The sequence below is a fragment of the Aethalodelphis obliquidens genome, unplaced genomic scaffold, assembly GCF_003676395.1.
Source record: "Aethalodelphis obliquidens isolate GAN/ISIS:26980383/991018 unplaced genomic scaffold, ASM367639v1 scaffold51, whole genome shotgun sequence".
Lineage (NCBI taxonomy): Eukaryota > Metazoa > Chordata > Mammalia > Artiodactyla > Delphinidae > Aethalodelphis > Aethalodelphis obliquidens.
The window spans coordinates 7,988,328-8,003,060 of record NW_020837995.1 but is presented as its reverse complement, the minus strand read 5'-3'; the positions used below and the strand labels follow the sequence as shown (position 1 = coordinate 8,003,060).

Sequence of the window (14,733 nt, the reverse complement as noted above, 5' to 3'; positions counted from 1 at the left end):
GGCCCTCTTGCTAGAGCTGGGGCCACCCAGCCTGGTCAGAGAAGAGGGAGAGTTCGGAGGGAACTCATGGAGAGTTCCTGCCATGGGAACTTATTACAATGACAGTGGTAATGAAAATAGCAGCTAACGTTATCGAGCACCCTCTATGAGCCAGGCACTGTTTAATGTAAGTTCATTTGCTCTTCACAACCACACAGTGAAGTGGATACTATTATTATAGGTTGAGGAAATTGAAGCACGGAATAACAGTACAGCTGAATATACACAACTATAGGTTTCCATCAGATCCCTCCTGTGCTCTCTCACTCTCTCCCACTGCTTGGGTTAGAGTATTTGCTTGTCTGTGAAATCAAGCACAGCCCAAGGGCCTCGGGGTCGTTGCCTTCCCGGGACTGGAGGGGGCGCCCCAGAGCGCAGGCGCGGGGCGGGGCGGGGCGGGCGGGCAGAGGGCGGAAGCAGGGATTGGGTGGAAGAGAGCTGAAACCTAATAGCGGAAGTCCCGCCCAGCCTGGGGGAAACTTCCGGTTCCAACGGCTTGGGACTTAATGCTGACGGAGCAGAGCCAGCAGCGCCAGGATGGTGCTGCTGGAAAGTGAGCAGGTATAGCCAGAGCTGGCCGGCTGAGGGACCAATACTGTTTGGGGCTTAGCTCGGGACCTCTGTCTCCTTCTGCGGGAGGGACTGGGACTTGCCGAGGCGGGGGGCGGGGGGTGGGGGTTGGAGTTGCCTAACGGGGCCGGGCTTCTTGTGTTCCAGTTCCTGACGGAGCTGACCAGGCTTTTCCAGAAGTGCCGGTTGTCGGGCAGCGTGTTCATCACCCTGAAGAAGTGTAAGCAGCTGCGGATGCAGCAAGGCCGGAAGGGAGCTGGGAGGCCGAGCGATGCCCCGGCCCGGGTGCCCAGTGACTGGGAGCCACGGGCAGAGTCTGTCTGCCGCGCGTCCCCGCCTTCCCGTACCTTCCTCCACCTGGTACTGGCACATTCAGGGCTGAGGGGCCGGAGAGTATTGGGGATTGTGGCTGGTGCGGCCCCCAGCACTTAGCCACCTAAGTCAATTCCGGTTCCAGTGGGCCCCAGGCATGTCAGGTCTCGTATTTTTGTCAAGGATCCCAAACCGCGCCATGATTAGTGAGATTTAGTCTGCTTTGATATTACAGTGTTCCCATCGTGGAAGTGGCAGGTAGGTTCCCAAAGTGTGGGCAAGGCGTCTGTAATAGCAGATAATGTGGTTAACAGAACTAGACCAGTGGAGGTGGATTAGGTATCCTCTTGGAATCGTTCTCCTACGTTTTAACTCTTCTTCTACCTGTTAACCACGTCTGTGGCTGTGTTCACCAGGATGTATTTTTCATGCAGATGATGGTCGAACTAAACCCATTCCAAGAAAGGGTTCTGTGGAGGGCTTTGAGCCCTCAGACAACAAGTGTCTGTTAAGAGCTACTGATGGGAAAAAGAAGATCAGCACTGTGGTGAGTTCGATTCCTAATACTCCTCATTTTGGAGTTTAAAGCCTTGAATTTAACTTGAGGGGTATATCTGAACCAGTTTTTTTTTTTTTTTAAAGTTATTAAGTAAAGCCTAGTGTGTAGCTCCCCAGCTGTTTTGGGATCAGGGTCTTCTTTTATTACCTTAGTAATAGAAAAAAGCAAAATTAAAACGAAGAAGGTAGAAGCCAAACACTTGTTAGAAATACAATTAACATATTGGTCCTTACTCAGAGTAGCACTGTTAAGGAGCAGTTGGCATATTTGATTCCTTATTCCTTTACTGTGCTGGGCCTTCGGTGAACAGTTTCTTGGTATCAGATGCTTTTACTTTTAAGCTGATTGTTCATTTATCTTTGTGGTTCATGTACCAAACATGTATTATATTAGGCTTTGTATTTGAGAGCATATGATTTAGTCAAGAGTCCTAGTAGTATTCCCTTTCAAAGTGGAGGTTGAATATGGCAAAACAAGAGACTGCTTGGATTCTAAATGAATACTTTATTTTGCTGGGGCAGAACCAGACCTGCCCTCTAATCACATCAGCATAGGATATTCATGATAATGTATGCCATAACTAGTTGATGTCTCCCATTACCAGTTATCTTGAGAAGACTTTTACAGTAAAGCAAGCTTATATGGCTTTTAAAAATAAAGTTGGGTGTCATGAAATACGGAAAACTAAGGAGTCTTCAGAGGTAGAATTTCTTTTGTTGTGGTAGCTTGCGTTTTGCTTAAATGGGCCTGAATTAATGGTAGGTTTAAAATAAGATGGGGAGGGAGTAATTTAAAAGTATCTTGCACAAAAGATTAAGTCCTTTGACGTCTCTCAGAACCCTGAGAAAAAGTCAGTGCCATGTGTGTAAGAGATTTCAACAGAGGCAAGAGGCATAGCTTCTTAAGGAGCCCACTTCTGCCTCTTTCCCATCTTGGTACAATTCTCAAAGTGCAGAGCTACTTTGCTTGTTCCTCAGGCAGAGGAAAGTGGAGTAGAAAAATAGCTTTTAGTGTATTATGACCCCTGCAATTGGGAAGAAATATTTTTAAAGATTAGGGTGTTGTCTTCGCGAGGCTTTTGAGTTGTTATTGGGTGAGGCAGATGATTCCTATGTGGATAACAGGGGTGACCTTTTCCCTATTCTTTTCCAGGTGAGCTCCAAAGAAGTGAATAAGTTTCAGATGGTGAGTGTCTGGTGTTCTCTGTGTCTCGTTTCTCAGGGCAAGAGTCAGCATAATAATTAACACTGGCTTAAGATTGCTATTTAGGTTCACTGCTCTCCTGTGATGTTTTACCAGTAGTTTACAAGTAAAAGCTGCCAGGCTGTGAATTCTACTTTCAACGCTGATATTGTCTTTTTTAGATAGATTTTGTTGTCTTAGGCTTTAGATATGCTCTATGTATAGTATAGCTGAATAAGAAGTTGCCTGTAGTTTTCCATGTTTGCTTAAAAAAAAAGTAAAAAACATGCAACTCACTAGTGGGTGTTGCAGAAGCTGCTATAATGTGAGGGTGTTTTCCTTACACCATTTTCCTTAGGATACAAGTATCCCCGTGGTATTGTATGCTTTATCAGATAGGCTTTCTGATTTTGGCTACCCTAAATCTATTATGGAAGCACAGCAGATGCTCCACCAATTTGCAACTCTTCCCACTAAGGTCATGCTCTGTGTCTTTTAGGCTTATTCAAACCTATTGAGAGCTAACATGGATGGGCTGAAGAAGAGGGACAAAAAGAGCAAGAGTAAGAAGAGCAAAGCGGCGCAGTGAAGGGCACCAGGTTTCCTGCTTTCACCAGTTAACCACTGAATTGCTATTTTTCCTTTGGTTCTTACTTTTGGCCACAAAGCTGGGTTTCTGATTCCTCTACAATAACTGTTTTCATGTGAGATTAGGGTCATTTTTGGATGGAAGAAGAGCTGCAGTGTTTACAGGGTAGTTACAAGAAGCCAGTTTATTTTATATCTGGCTAAGCGGTCTGTGTTGTGTGGTTGTATGTTTCTGGATAATAGTTTACAGTCTCTGTAGCCGTCTGTGAAGAGCACTGTATCATTAAACCTGTATTTATCAGTACTGACCATCTTTTATTCCTTTTCCCATCCCATAAAAAGTTTCTGGCAATAGCTCCTCATTCTGGAATAACTGATTATGAATAGGCTTTAGGCCCTGTCATATGAGTTACTGGAATTGAAACCTGACAATTTTATAAAAAGTTGTGTTATTTCATGGGTATTTTTCCCAACTTGGCGGTATAATTTTTTTTTTTTTTTTTCTTGCGGGCCTCTCACTGTTGTGGCCTCTCCCATTGTAGAGCACAGGCTCTGGACGTGCAGGCTCAGCGGCCATGGCTCACGGGCCCAGCCGCTCTGCGGCATGTGGGATCTTCCCGGACCGGGGCATGAACCCGTGTCCCCTGCATTGGCAGGCGGACTCTCAACCACTGCGCCACCACGGAAGCCCCTTGGCTGTATAATTTTATCATCATAGTTCCTTTAGCAAATTTGAATGCGTTCTCATAGCCAAATGGGAGTTTGCTTAACCAAACTAAGGATAAGCCTATTACAAAATCATCAAGAATAAAGATTCCAAGTTAATGATGATATTTGATTTCTTTATGCCCTTTATTTTGGACATTTTCATGTGCTCGGTATATAGGGCTGAGAAGAACAAGGCTGTTTTCTTGTGTTCTAGCTCCACAAAACCTTTAGTGCTAATAGATTTGCAATTAAAAAGCAATAGATATATGAAAACATTTATTATATTCAAAAGATAAATTTATAATATATTACACATGAAAAACCTACAAAGCTCAACTCTGTAGGACAGCTTCTTAGAACGTAAAGCTAATTTAAAACAATGAATGTACAACATTTTATAGTATAAGCTCCTGTCTGTTTGAACAATGTAATGATCGTTCATTCTTTAGGATTAAAATAAGATTCTGTAGTAGTCATCTCTGTAGCTATACAGGAACAGCACAGACACCCTGCAAAAGAAGGGAGAAGACAGGATCAGTATAATGGTAGAGAACAGAGTTGATAAATTATTTTTAGAACACTTAACTGTAGGAGTTTTGTGTAATCAACAACAATATGGAAGGCCAGTCACTAAAAACATTACATAAGTTTTAGAGAAGCTGTGACTGGCAAGGGTCCACAGTATAAGGGTCTACACAAGGAGCCCACCATTCACCTCACAGGCTTTGTTGTTTCATTTTAAGTGGATGATAACATGAACAAGGGGATATAAAACAAAGTAGTCACACTTGTTTTCGTTCATTTAAATGTTCCTAGGAGTTACCTGGGTGATTAAAAATTATAACTGGTGCAGAAAAAGCATTTGAAAAGACTCATACCCATTCATAATTGTAAAAAAATAAAACAAAAACACCCTTCAGAAAATGAGTAATTAAAAAAAAATTATAACTCGGATAGCTGCTACTGGGACCACTGCGTTTTGTTATTGACAGGATCATGACTGTGATTCACAGTCCTGATTACCAGTTGCAGTTCCAATGTAGCAACTTATTAGCCATCTAACCTCAACATGACAATAAGGTATTTGTCACTTTAAAACCCCTCCTTGGGAAAAAGACCCCAAAAAACAAAAAAACCCTTTGAGTTTAACCCATGTTGAAATCTGCAATGCCTAAGTAATAACTTACTTTTTTTCTACTTTGATGTTATAAATTTCATCACAGACTAATTTGAGGTATCTTTGCTTTGGCAGGCGTGACAGCAGCTGCTTCACAGTTGTGTTAAATGCCTGTTCATCAGCATCCCACTAGGAAAAAAATAGATAAGACTTAACAACAGATACTAGGGTTTATTAAAACTGGTTTTTTCTGGGTCACTGATGAAATGTCAATGCCATTCCCCCCTTTAAGTGTACTGAAAAGATCAGTTAGAGGGAGAGAGAACTAATGGGGAGACTGCTAGGGTTCTTCCTTTGAAGCATTGAGTTTCTTTACAAGACCAGTTTACTAGATCCTGACTAACAGTGCTGCAGCCCCAGTGTGCTCATGTGACTTTATACCAGTTACTTCTGCCAACTGTTGACTTTCTGTGAAATGGAGATACCACCTCTGATATATACCCATTTGAGTGTCTCATAAAGCAGTAAATTCCCAGTATATGCTTATTTACCAGACAACAGAATACTAGTGGGGAGGGGAAACAGGGAAGGGGGAAGTCAGCTTATAAAAGAAGCTACAAGGATATATTGTACAGCACAGGGAATATAGCCAATATTTTATATAAATGGAGAATAACCTTTAAAAAAAACCAAAACGTAGTATGAGATGTTAGCTCTGGGGCAAAGTTCATTTTTCATCTAACTTAATCTGACACTAAACACTCTGGATAGACAAAAGCATTCTTTGGTATGACGTTGCAAAAATCACCTGTAGTTATTCTTACAGTTGAACATTCTAATAGCAAAGCTAAGTATTTACATTTTTTTTAAAGTTCAATTAGGCTATTCGATAATAAGGGTATGTACCTGTTATAAAAAAAAAAAGCATATGAAAAAGGACCTAAATTTAATTTTTACGAAAAGATCTTCCATGTAGTTCTAGTTCTGCAAATGAGCTTCCCTAGTTGGAATGAAGGTTTATAGAAGTGGCATAGTATAGTGGGTAAGAACATAGATTCCACTAGTCTGCCTAAGTTCATATCCTGGCTCTGCAACTTCCTAGTGAGGTGAATTTGAGTAAGATATCTAACCTGTCTGCCTCCCATTCTCCATAAAACGTACAATGATTCCATTTATCTGTAAAATGGGGATCTGTAAGAAGGTAACATATGTATCCCTTGGGGTTGTTGTGATTAAATGAGTTAATATTTGTAAAGTGCTTAGAACAAGGCCTGCCACAGCCTGACACACAGTAAAAGCACTAGGCGTTTGTTAAAATCATCTCTGAAATTTAAAAGAAAGTCACTAGAAAAGTGTGATTCCCTCAAAATTTGATTTAGTAATACGTATGTCACATAAAAGGAACAATGTTACCAAATTCCTGGAACTGCCAGAAAAATACCTAATATCACTAAGAAAATAATGCCATTTTCAACTTTCTTTTGGCAAATCAACAGCTTCGGGATTTTAAAGGCCATAATGCAGAAGAGTTCATCTTGCTTACCTCTAATGACAGAAACTGTAAGATTGTTTCTTTGGGTAGATCCACCTGTTGATACACAAAAATGTACATCATGTCAGGGAACCTAGGCAGCACATACTGACTTGTGCCTATGGTGTCACTTCGGATGGAGCAACGTGAAGGGGATGCTCCCGTGCTTATTGAACTGGACAGTGATGCGATCTCAGCACTGGTGAACTAATACTCCCAGGCCCCACACATCACACCCCAAAGGTTTGACACTGCTATCTGCAGAGGCCTGAAACATTTAGAAAATGTTCAGTCCCCTTCCCCCCAATCTTTCAGAGGAAGAAACTAGGAGAAACGGGCCTGCATCCCAGTGCTGCTAACACTGAGCCAAAAAAAAAAGCCCTGACCTCCGAGGAAACTACTTTGACAGTATGGACAAAAGCCATCCTCAGAAAGTTAAAGAAAGTGACTTACAGCCAAAATCTCAATTTCACTGCTTTTCTGATGCAAGTTAGCAAGGGAGGTCTGAAGTCGGGTTTGTACCTAAGAAGAAGAGAGCATGTTAGAATTCAGAATCTGTCAAACCAAGCCATCTTTCTTGCCATTTCATTTCTTATTCTAGGAAACAATCACAGGTGACAAACCCAAGCCTAGAAGGGATCCCAAATATTATATAAGGACTTGCTCTTAATCCACCTCAGTAAGATGAGTGTCTAGCCTATTATAATCTCAGGGGAAATGAGATTTTTATAGCCTATCTTGATCATTTGTTTACTAATCCACCTAGCTGCTTATTTCTTTATAATTTTGAAATGAACCTAATAAAAGCTCAGTACTGTAAAATAGTGCATGTGGAAGCGGGGAGATTTTAGTATTAAGCTAAGTTTAGAAAAAGGGGACAGTGACAGCAATGAGAACATGGAACTGAAATATGGCAGAAAGATACGAAAAACAAGTCTCTACCCAACATCCTGAGAAACAGCCAGGAAAGCTCACAAAATGAGGTAACTTGATCTTCTGTATTTCAATCTAATTACATTCCTAAATAATGACTGCTCTCCTCAAACCTTCTTCCCAAATGAGGCTAGTGTCCCACCTGTGCTCATTAGCCTTGTCCTGCACTTCCCTTCCCACTGTCCCTCCCATTTGGAACACTCTCATCTTCCCTCTCTGCCTATTTAAATCCTTCAGGGATCACCTCCACGAAGCCTGTCTTGATCATCCGTGCAGACACTGATCTTCGTCTCTCCCCCATGTCTGTAGCACACTCTAACACTCATTCAGTGTACTTATTAATTCAGCATCCTATTACTGATCTCCTTCTATTTTCCAACTATATAATGCATATGCTTCGGAGGTTATAAACTCTTCAAGGACTGGGGCCCCGTCACGTCTTTTCTATTTTACCTGGCACTTAGCACAGAATCAGGCAAAGAGCAGATATCAAAAACATGTATGCAGTGAGAAACCTGCCCCAAGTCTTGCAGTAGATCTCTTCTGCTTTGTTATTTACAACAAAACCAAACAAACCCCATCTGCTGTTAGAGCCGGATCAGAAAGTTTTTGTTTGGATCCAGTAATTCTGACAACAGCTGCATCTAGGTGCCCACAGTGTACACTGACGCCTCTTTGGAGGACAAATGGGGCAGAATCCTGGCACCAGAGGTGCTCTGTGTTGATGGAATTTTCAGAAGTCACCAAGTTCAGGAAGTGGAAAGAAAAACATTTCCAGGAAACTGTTTCTTTTCCTCTCCTGTTCTCTTCCTCCTCTGTAGCTCACAGAAAGCCAAGGAAACTCTGACCACATACTTGAGTTTCATACCGCCTCCTAGTGCTGGCTGACAGCTTCTCTGGGGCTACCACGCTCACAATGGGAAAAACTGTTGCTCCATGGATTTCAAACAAACCTGAAACAGACAGTTTTAGCGTTATGGCCTCATCTGGTCCCACTTTCTATAACACACCACAGAGATGGCGGAGACGATTAGAATCCACTCGGGAGTGATTCTATGGACTGGATTGTGTCTGAGCTTTGTGTTCTATCTCTGCAACTGCCTGCACTTGACCAGAAGGAGTCCAGAACCCCATCCAACCCCCAGCAGTTCTGACACTTCTGTCAAGATCACCAGCCTTCTTTCTTCAGGTGGGAGGTGACAAAGGCATAGAGAGGCAGTATGAGCCAAACCTCATGAACCTAAGAAAAAAATCAAACAGTATTTCCCAAACTCTAATACTTCTTTAAATTCCTCAAAGCATTTGAAATCTGATGGTGGCACAAAATCTGCTAACAGAAATGAACCCAGAAGACCCAATTCTGTTAAAAGCCAAGTATGTCTTCTCGTGGACTTCACTGGGACATTTTTCAGTCAGGCTGACAGATGTGGTGAAACTAAAGGCATAACTATCACCACTGTTCCCTCTTGGCTTTCATGAAAACAAATGTATATAGTGTCTTTCTCCAAGGCATTTCAAAATGCTTTTCTTCAATCTTCCATATGGGGAAAACGTATCTACATTTGACCTATATAATAAACTTAATCAAAGGAAGATTAAACCACTTGTAAAAATAAGACAGAGATATATCAGGACCAAAAGAGTCACCAAACTCCCAGTGGTTTTATCATTTTCTAGAATGTGGGTTTCAAAGGGATAAATTCCATTTGGTATAACGGTGTATATGTTACTTTAAGAGTATATTTCTGATGCAGTGAGTTAGCCACAGTCATAAGTATTTAGAGGAAACACATACACACATACACACACACACACACACACACACACACATACACACACAAGCATTATTATGTTTAGGTTACAATTAGTAATTATACCTGAAGCATTAGAAAATGACCCCTTCAGATTTTGTACTGCAAGATTATCGGAAGCTTCTCTAAAAACAAGCAAACAAAAACAGTTAGAATAAACAGTCATTAAGACAAAACGCAGATAATTTACAGTGAGCTATACTTAGAGGGAGGCTTTTTTCTATTAAATATAAAAATATTTAATAGATATTGGTTATTAGTGGAGGAAAAACAAAAAAATTTGCACTTAATTCTGCTTTTGGTTAAGAGCAAATAAAAATTATCAAGGCTGTCACTTCAAATTAACATTCTAGAGACAACATTCTGATTTATTCAGCTGGGTGTGAAGTACTGGCCCAACATAAGAAGCTAATTTCAATGAAATATAATGGGTGTTCTTTCTGCTCCCCTCACAATACAAGGAAACATTAGCAATGCCCCGCCTTCATTATGGCAGCAACCTTGGTGATCACCCACAGGAGAACATTTAGTAAATGAGATTCTTTCAAAAGCTGTTGAATGGATGTTCTTTCAAAGACTGAATTAATTTATAGCCTTTGAGAGACATAATAGCACTCTATCTTGGGAAAACAGGGAAATAAACATTCACATGGAGGAAAGATTTTAAACCTTTCCCTGCTAAAACTAAATCCCATCTGGCCTGTTAAGCGTCTTAATGATGTTTGCCTGTACTAGTACTAATAGTCACTATTAATTAGTTGACTATTTTTTGTTTTTCCTTCTAAACCTCTGCCTTTGATTTGGATTCTTAATCCTAATACCTAGTGACTTCAAGAACATTATATTCTCTTAGAAAAAGCCTGATGGTGAATGTAGTCAAGCTAGGTGCATACGGGCAGGGTCGGGGCCGGGGACGGAGAAGCAAGCAGGAACATTTATTTTATATAAGCCAGGATTTCTCTGTCTTGGCACTATTGACATTTTGGGCCAGGTAACTGTTTGTTGGGGTGGGGGTGGGGGGTCAGTCCTCTGCACTACAGGATGTTTAACAGCATCCCTGGTCCCTGCTAGATAGCAGCAGCACCTCCCGTTTAACAACCAAAAATGCTGTCTCCAAACAGGGCCAAATGTCCTCTGAGGGGCAAAACTCCTGCTGGTTGAGAATCACGGATATAAGCCAAAAAAAGTAGAGTACTGTATTTTCTGATTATGAGCATAAATACAGGAGTTACAAATATATAGAAAAGCTTAAGGGAAATTAAGATCCCTTGTAATCCCACTAACCAGAAATAACTATAATTTAAAAATTTGGTCCATCATTGCACACATTCTTCTATGTATGGGCTATATATTTTGGTTGAAACAAAAATGGGATATCATACATCTTATTTGTGGACACCCTTCCTTGTAATAAACTCAGCTTTACCATAATATTTTTAAAGGCTGCACAGTATTTCACTGTATTTACTGTAATTGGAACAGTCTTCTATAATATTGTGATATTATAAATGAGATTCTCAAAGTGTGGTCCAGAGACCCCTGGAAGCCCCTGAGATCCTTTCACAGGGTATCTGCAATGTCAAAACTATTTTCACAATAATCCTAAAATGTTAACTATCCTTTTTATTCTTATCCTCTCATTAATGTGTGATGGACTTTTCCAGAGACTACAGGATGTGTGATATCACAACAGACTGAATGCAGAAACAGACAAGACAATATAGTTTCTTCTACTAAAGCATTAGAGATTACAAAAATGTACAACAATGCATTAACAATATCTGCAAAAATGTGAAACAATGCCATTCTTTCTTACTACATTTATTTTGTTTTGGAAAAGTTATTTTTTTTTATTTTTAAATAAATTTATTTATTTTGTTTTGTTTTATTTTTGGCTGTATTGGGTCTTCGCCGCCGCACGCAGGCTCCCTCCAGTTGCGGCGAGTGGGGTCCACTCCTCGTTGTGGTGTGCGGGCCCCTCACCGCAGTGGCCTCTCTCGTTGCGGAGCACAGGCTCCAGGCACGCAGACCCCAGCAGCTGCGGCACGCGGGCTCAGTAGTCGTGGCTCACGGGCTCTAGAGCACAGGCTCACTAGTCGTGGCGCACGGGCTCAGTAGTCGTGGCGCACGGGCTCAGCTGCTCCGCGGCACGCGGGATCCTTCCAGACCAGGGATCAAACCTGTGTCCCCTGCCTTGGCAGGCGGACTCCCAACCACTGCGCCACCAGGGAAGCCCGGAAAATAGTTATTTTCCATTAAAAAATGTTATGTAGGTTTGCATGTAATGAGTTTGTTATTTAAAATAAGTATTTTTTAAATGTTTACATTTTAATTTCTAACATAGAAATTATTGATAGATATAATCCACATAAACAAAGCTCTTTGGGGTCCTCAAATAATTTTTAAAGGTATAAAGGGGTTCTGAAACCAAAAAGTTTGAGAACTGCTATTATAAACAGTGCCTTGATAGACATCTTTGTACATATCCCTATGGAATAATTTTACTATAAATTCCTAAACTGGAATTGCTGGGTCAATTTTTTTTTTTTTTTAAGTTTTAGTTTTTAGGCTTTTAACTTTGTTAAATTCCTATCCAGAGAGTTGAACCAATTTGCATTCCTATGATGAGTATGTGAGATCTTTTCCTAGAATATTATAATCTCCCAGAATATTAGATCTTTCAAAACCACTGACAAAACACTACTGAAATTCACTGATTAACAGACCAAATAAGGTAATGGCAGATAGATTTTGGTTCCTTAGGCTTTTCAAAATGATAAAATTTTTTCTGACATGTTATGAAGGACAAATGTTGAAAGTCAGTTATGACTAGTCTTACGTAGGGAGTCATATACTTAAACTGCTGAGTTACTCAGAAGCAATAGAATGGTTCAATATAAGTTAACCTGACTCATCTTTATTTCCCAAAAGGATCAAACTGACTTTTAAAATAAATGTATGGTAATTCTAGATAGGCAGTTGCAGCTGGTTTTCTGGGCTTTTGTTTACTAAGTTACCTGATAGTCCTTTCATCACTGACTTTAGTCCTCAGTTTCTGCACAACATGGTCCACGAGATCAGACTCCAGCACACGTTTCTCTGTTTGCCTTTCCTTCTCAAAAGACTTAACCTTAAAAAGAATGAAACAGATCCATCATTTCTGAAGCCAACAGGCTGAAGAGTACTATAGTAAGTCTACTAAGTCAACAGTTTAGGTTGATGGCTCTTAACCAGGGGTGATTTTGCTCCCCACAGGACATCTGGCAATGATTAGAGACACCTGTGGTTGTGACAGCTGAGGGGGGCGCTACTGGCATCTAGTGGGTAGACGCTAGGGATGCTGCTAGACATCCTACAACACACGAGACAGCAGCCCCACAAAGTATCTAGCCCCAAATGTCAAAATGCGGCTGCTGAGAAACCCTGGTCTAGATCAGAATAGATTATAGATGACAGAATTTAAAAAAAAAAAAAAGGCCAAGACAAACCAGCTCCTATTTCATTTGATTCTTTCCCATATTTTCCCTCTTAAACATCTCGGGTCAGTCACCAAGGTTTCTACAACTCCTTGCTCCCTCCTTTCCAAACCCTAGTCCAGTCATCCCACTTTTACAGTGCCTATCTTTTCATCTTCACTCCCATGGCCAGCACCCTGCCTTGGCTTGGGATAGCCTGATATTCTGCCCTCAGCTACTGCATCTCCAAGTATCCCTCACTCCATTCCATGCTACATATCCCTGCAGATGAATTTTTCTCATATACACCCTGATGTCCCCTTCTGTCCAAAAACATACCCTGGCTCCCCCCTAACTGCTAAAACAAGTCCAAATTCCTTGGCTGGGCATTCTGTCTCTCCTTGATCTAGCTAGAACCATTCTCTCCTGCTGAAGTACCCTTCTCCACAATCCTGCTTTACCCCAAATGGACTAATCAGGGTAATACCAGAAGAGTTCTCTGCTGGCCTGCCTCTATCTTTGGGACAATTCTACTGAAAGAACTACATTACCACTGCTATTCCTTTGCTTAAAAGGCCTTTTTAGCATGTACCTATATCCTGCCCATCCATGAGGGTCCAGCATTAATCCCACCTCCATTCTGAAGACTTCCCTGCTACCTCTGTAGTAACCTCTCAGGCTGATGAAACCTCAGAGAACTTTCTTGTTGGACTCCCATGGCACTGAGCATTTTCGAGCTCACAATCGTGCATGAATGTCTTCTGTTCCCTGCTGGATTACAGGAGCCTTGACAGCAGGACCTGTGGCTTAAATGTCCCTGCATCCATCGTGGCCCTAAATTCAATCCCTCCTATACTGTGAATGCTTAATAATGCACTTGCTAAGTGGGTGAATGAAGTGATGTCTTGCTCTTCAAATATGAAGATGATGCTATTGACCCACCATTAACAGAGGCAGAAGAGTCAACAGAGCTGGATGGGCTGGAACAATGTACGAAAATGAACAACATCACATTTAACAGCAATAAATATGAAGTCCTGTCATCAAGCCTCATTGTAGAAGGCTGGTCAGACATGGTGAGGACTGTGAAAAGGCCAGTGGGTTTTAGTTGATGATAAATTCAGGATGAGCCAAAAGAACTGCATGGTTGCTAAAGTTAGTTCACTCGTAGGCTGTATTAGGAGAAATACGTTATCTAGATTGAGAGAGGTCACAGACCCTCCTCATTTAGTCAGAACATGCTTAGAGCGCTCTGTAGAATTCTAGTATCACATTTAAGGACAGACATTGACAAAGTTAAGTGTGTCTAGAGGAGGTTAACTAGGAGGGTCAAGGATTTGGAAATCACATTATGAGGAATGGCTTAAGTAACTGGAATGTTTAAACCAGAAAAGAGGACACTTAAAGTGGCATGGCAGTGGTCTCCTAAAATTTATGTGATGGTAGTAAGAGAAGGAGGAAGAATTAGACTTGTTATATTGACCATTCTGGAGGGCAGAACTAGGACCAGTGAATGTAAATTTGGGGAAGCAGATTCTGATTCAAGTTTTTAAAATTTGCTAATCATTATAGCAGTGGGTTACGATGCTGGAATTATCCAGCAGAGGCTAGACGATCATCTTTTGGTAATATTACAGGAACAATCACTGCTCTGGAAGGGGCTTGATCGGTAGGACTTAGGGTCATTTATGATTTTGTGACTAACAAGCAGACTAGTAGTGGGGACTTACAAATCTTCCCATGAAGAAGTAACTACTATAACAACTGCCTTTCTACCTTAAACAACTAGAAAACCAGACAAAATATATAAACAATGTTTTTCAGACATTGGACAACAACCAGTGGAGGACTGTTATCCCGAGAGGAGGGAAACAAACAAAGTGAGTCTCAAGTGTCCCAGATCACCGTGCTGAGGAAGTCTGCAGATG

At 41.1% G+C, this 14,733-nt stretch overlaps 2 protein-coding genes across 6 annotated transcripts in view; one reads left to right on the top strand and one right to left on the bottom strand.

Moving 5' to 3' along the window:
• The first annotated feature begins 492 nt into the window (after positions 1–492).
• On the top strand, positions 493–3,709 carry SRP14 (signal recognition particle 14). Its single transcript, XM_027083858.1, has 5 exons — positions 493–600; positions 757–829; positions 1,356–1,468; positions 2,633–2,665; positions 3,162–3,709. The coding sequence occupies exons 1-5, from the start codon at positions 577–579 to the stop codon at positions 3,249–3,251; spliced, it is 333 nt and encodes a 110-aa protein (XP_026939659.1). The 5' UTR covers positions 493–576; the 3' UTR covers positions 3,252–3,709.
• Positions 3,710–4,218: 509 nt separating this feature from the next.
• The window catches only part of EIF2AK4 (eukaryotic translation initiation factor 2 alpha kinase 4), a 114,095-nt gene continuing 103,580 nt past the window's right edge, over positions 4,219–14,733 (bottom strand). For all 5 annotated transcript variants that reach the window (XM_027083854.1, XM_027083853.1, XM_027083855.1 and 2 more), the window contains 7 exons: positions 12,368–12,480; positions 9,417–9,475; positions 8,395–8,492; positions 7,060–7,128; positions 6,619–6,663; positions 5,146–5,264; positions 4,219–4,467 (listed from right to left, as the gene is read on the bottom strand). In XM_027083854.1, the coding sequence (XP_026939655.1) occupies positions 4,410–4,467; positions 5,146–5,264; positions 6,619–6,663; positions 7,060–7,128; positions 8,395–8,492; positions 9,417–9,475; positions 12,368–12,480 (561 nt within the window). In that variant the 3' untranslated portion in view covers positions 4,219–4,409. The remainder of the gene's footprint in view (positions 4,468–5,145; positions 5,265–6,618; positions 6,664–7,059; positions 7,129–8,394; positions 8,493–9,416; positions 9,476–12,367; positions 12,481–14,733) is intronic.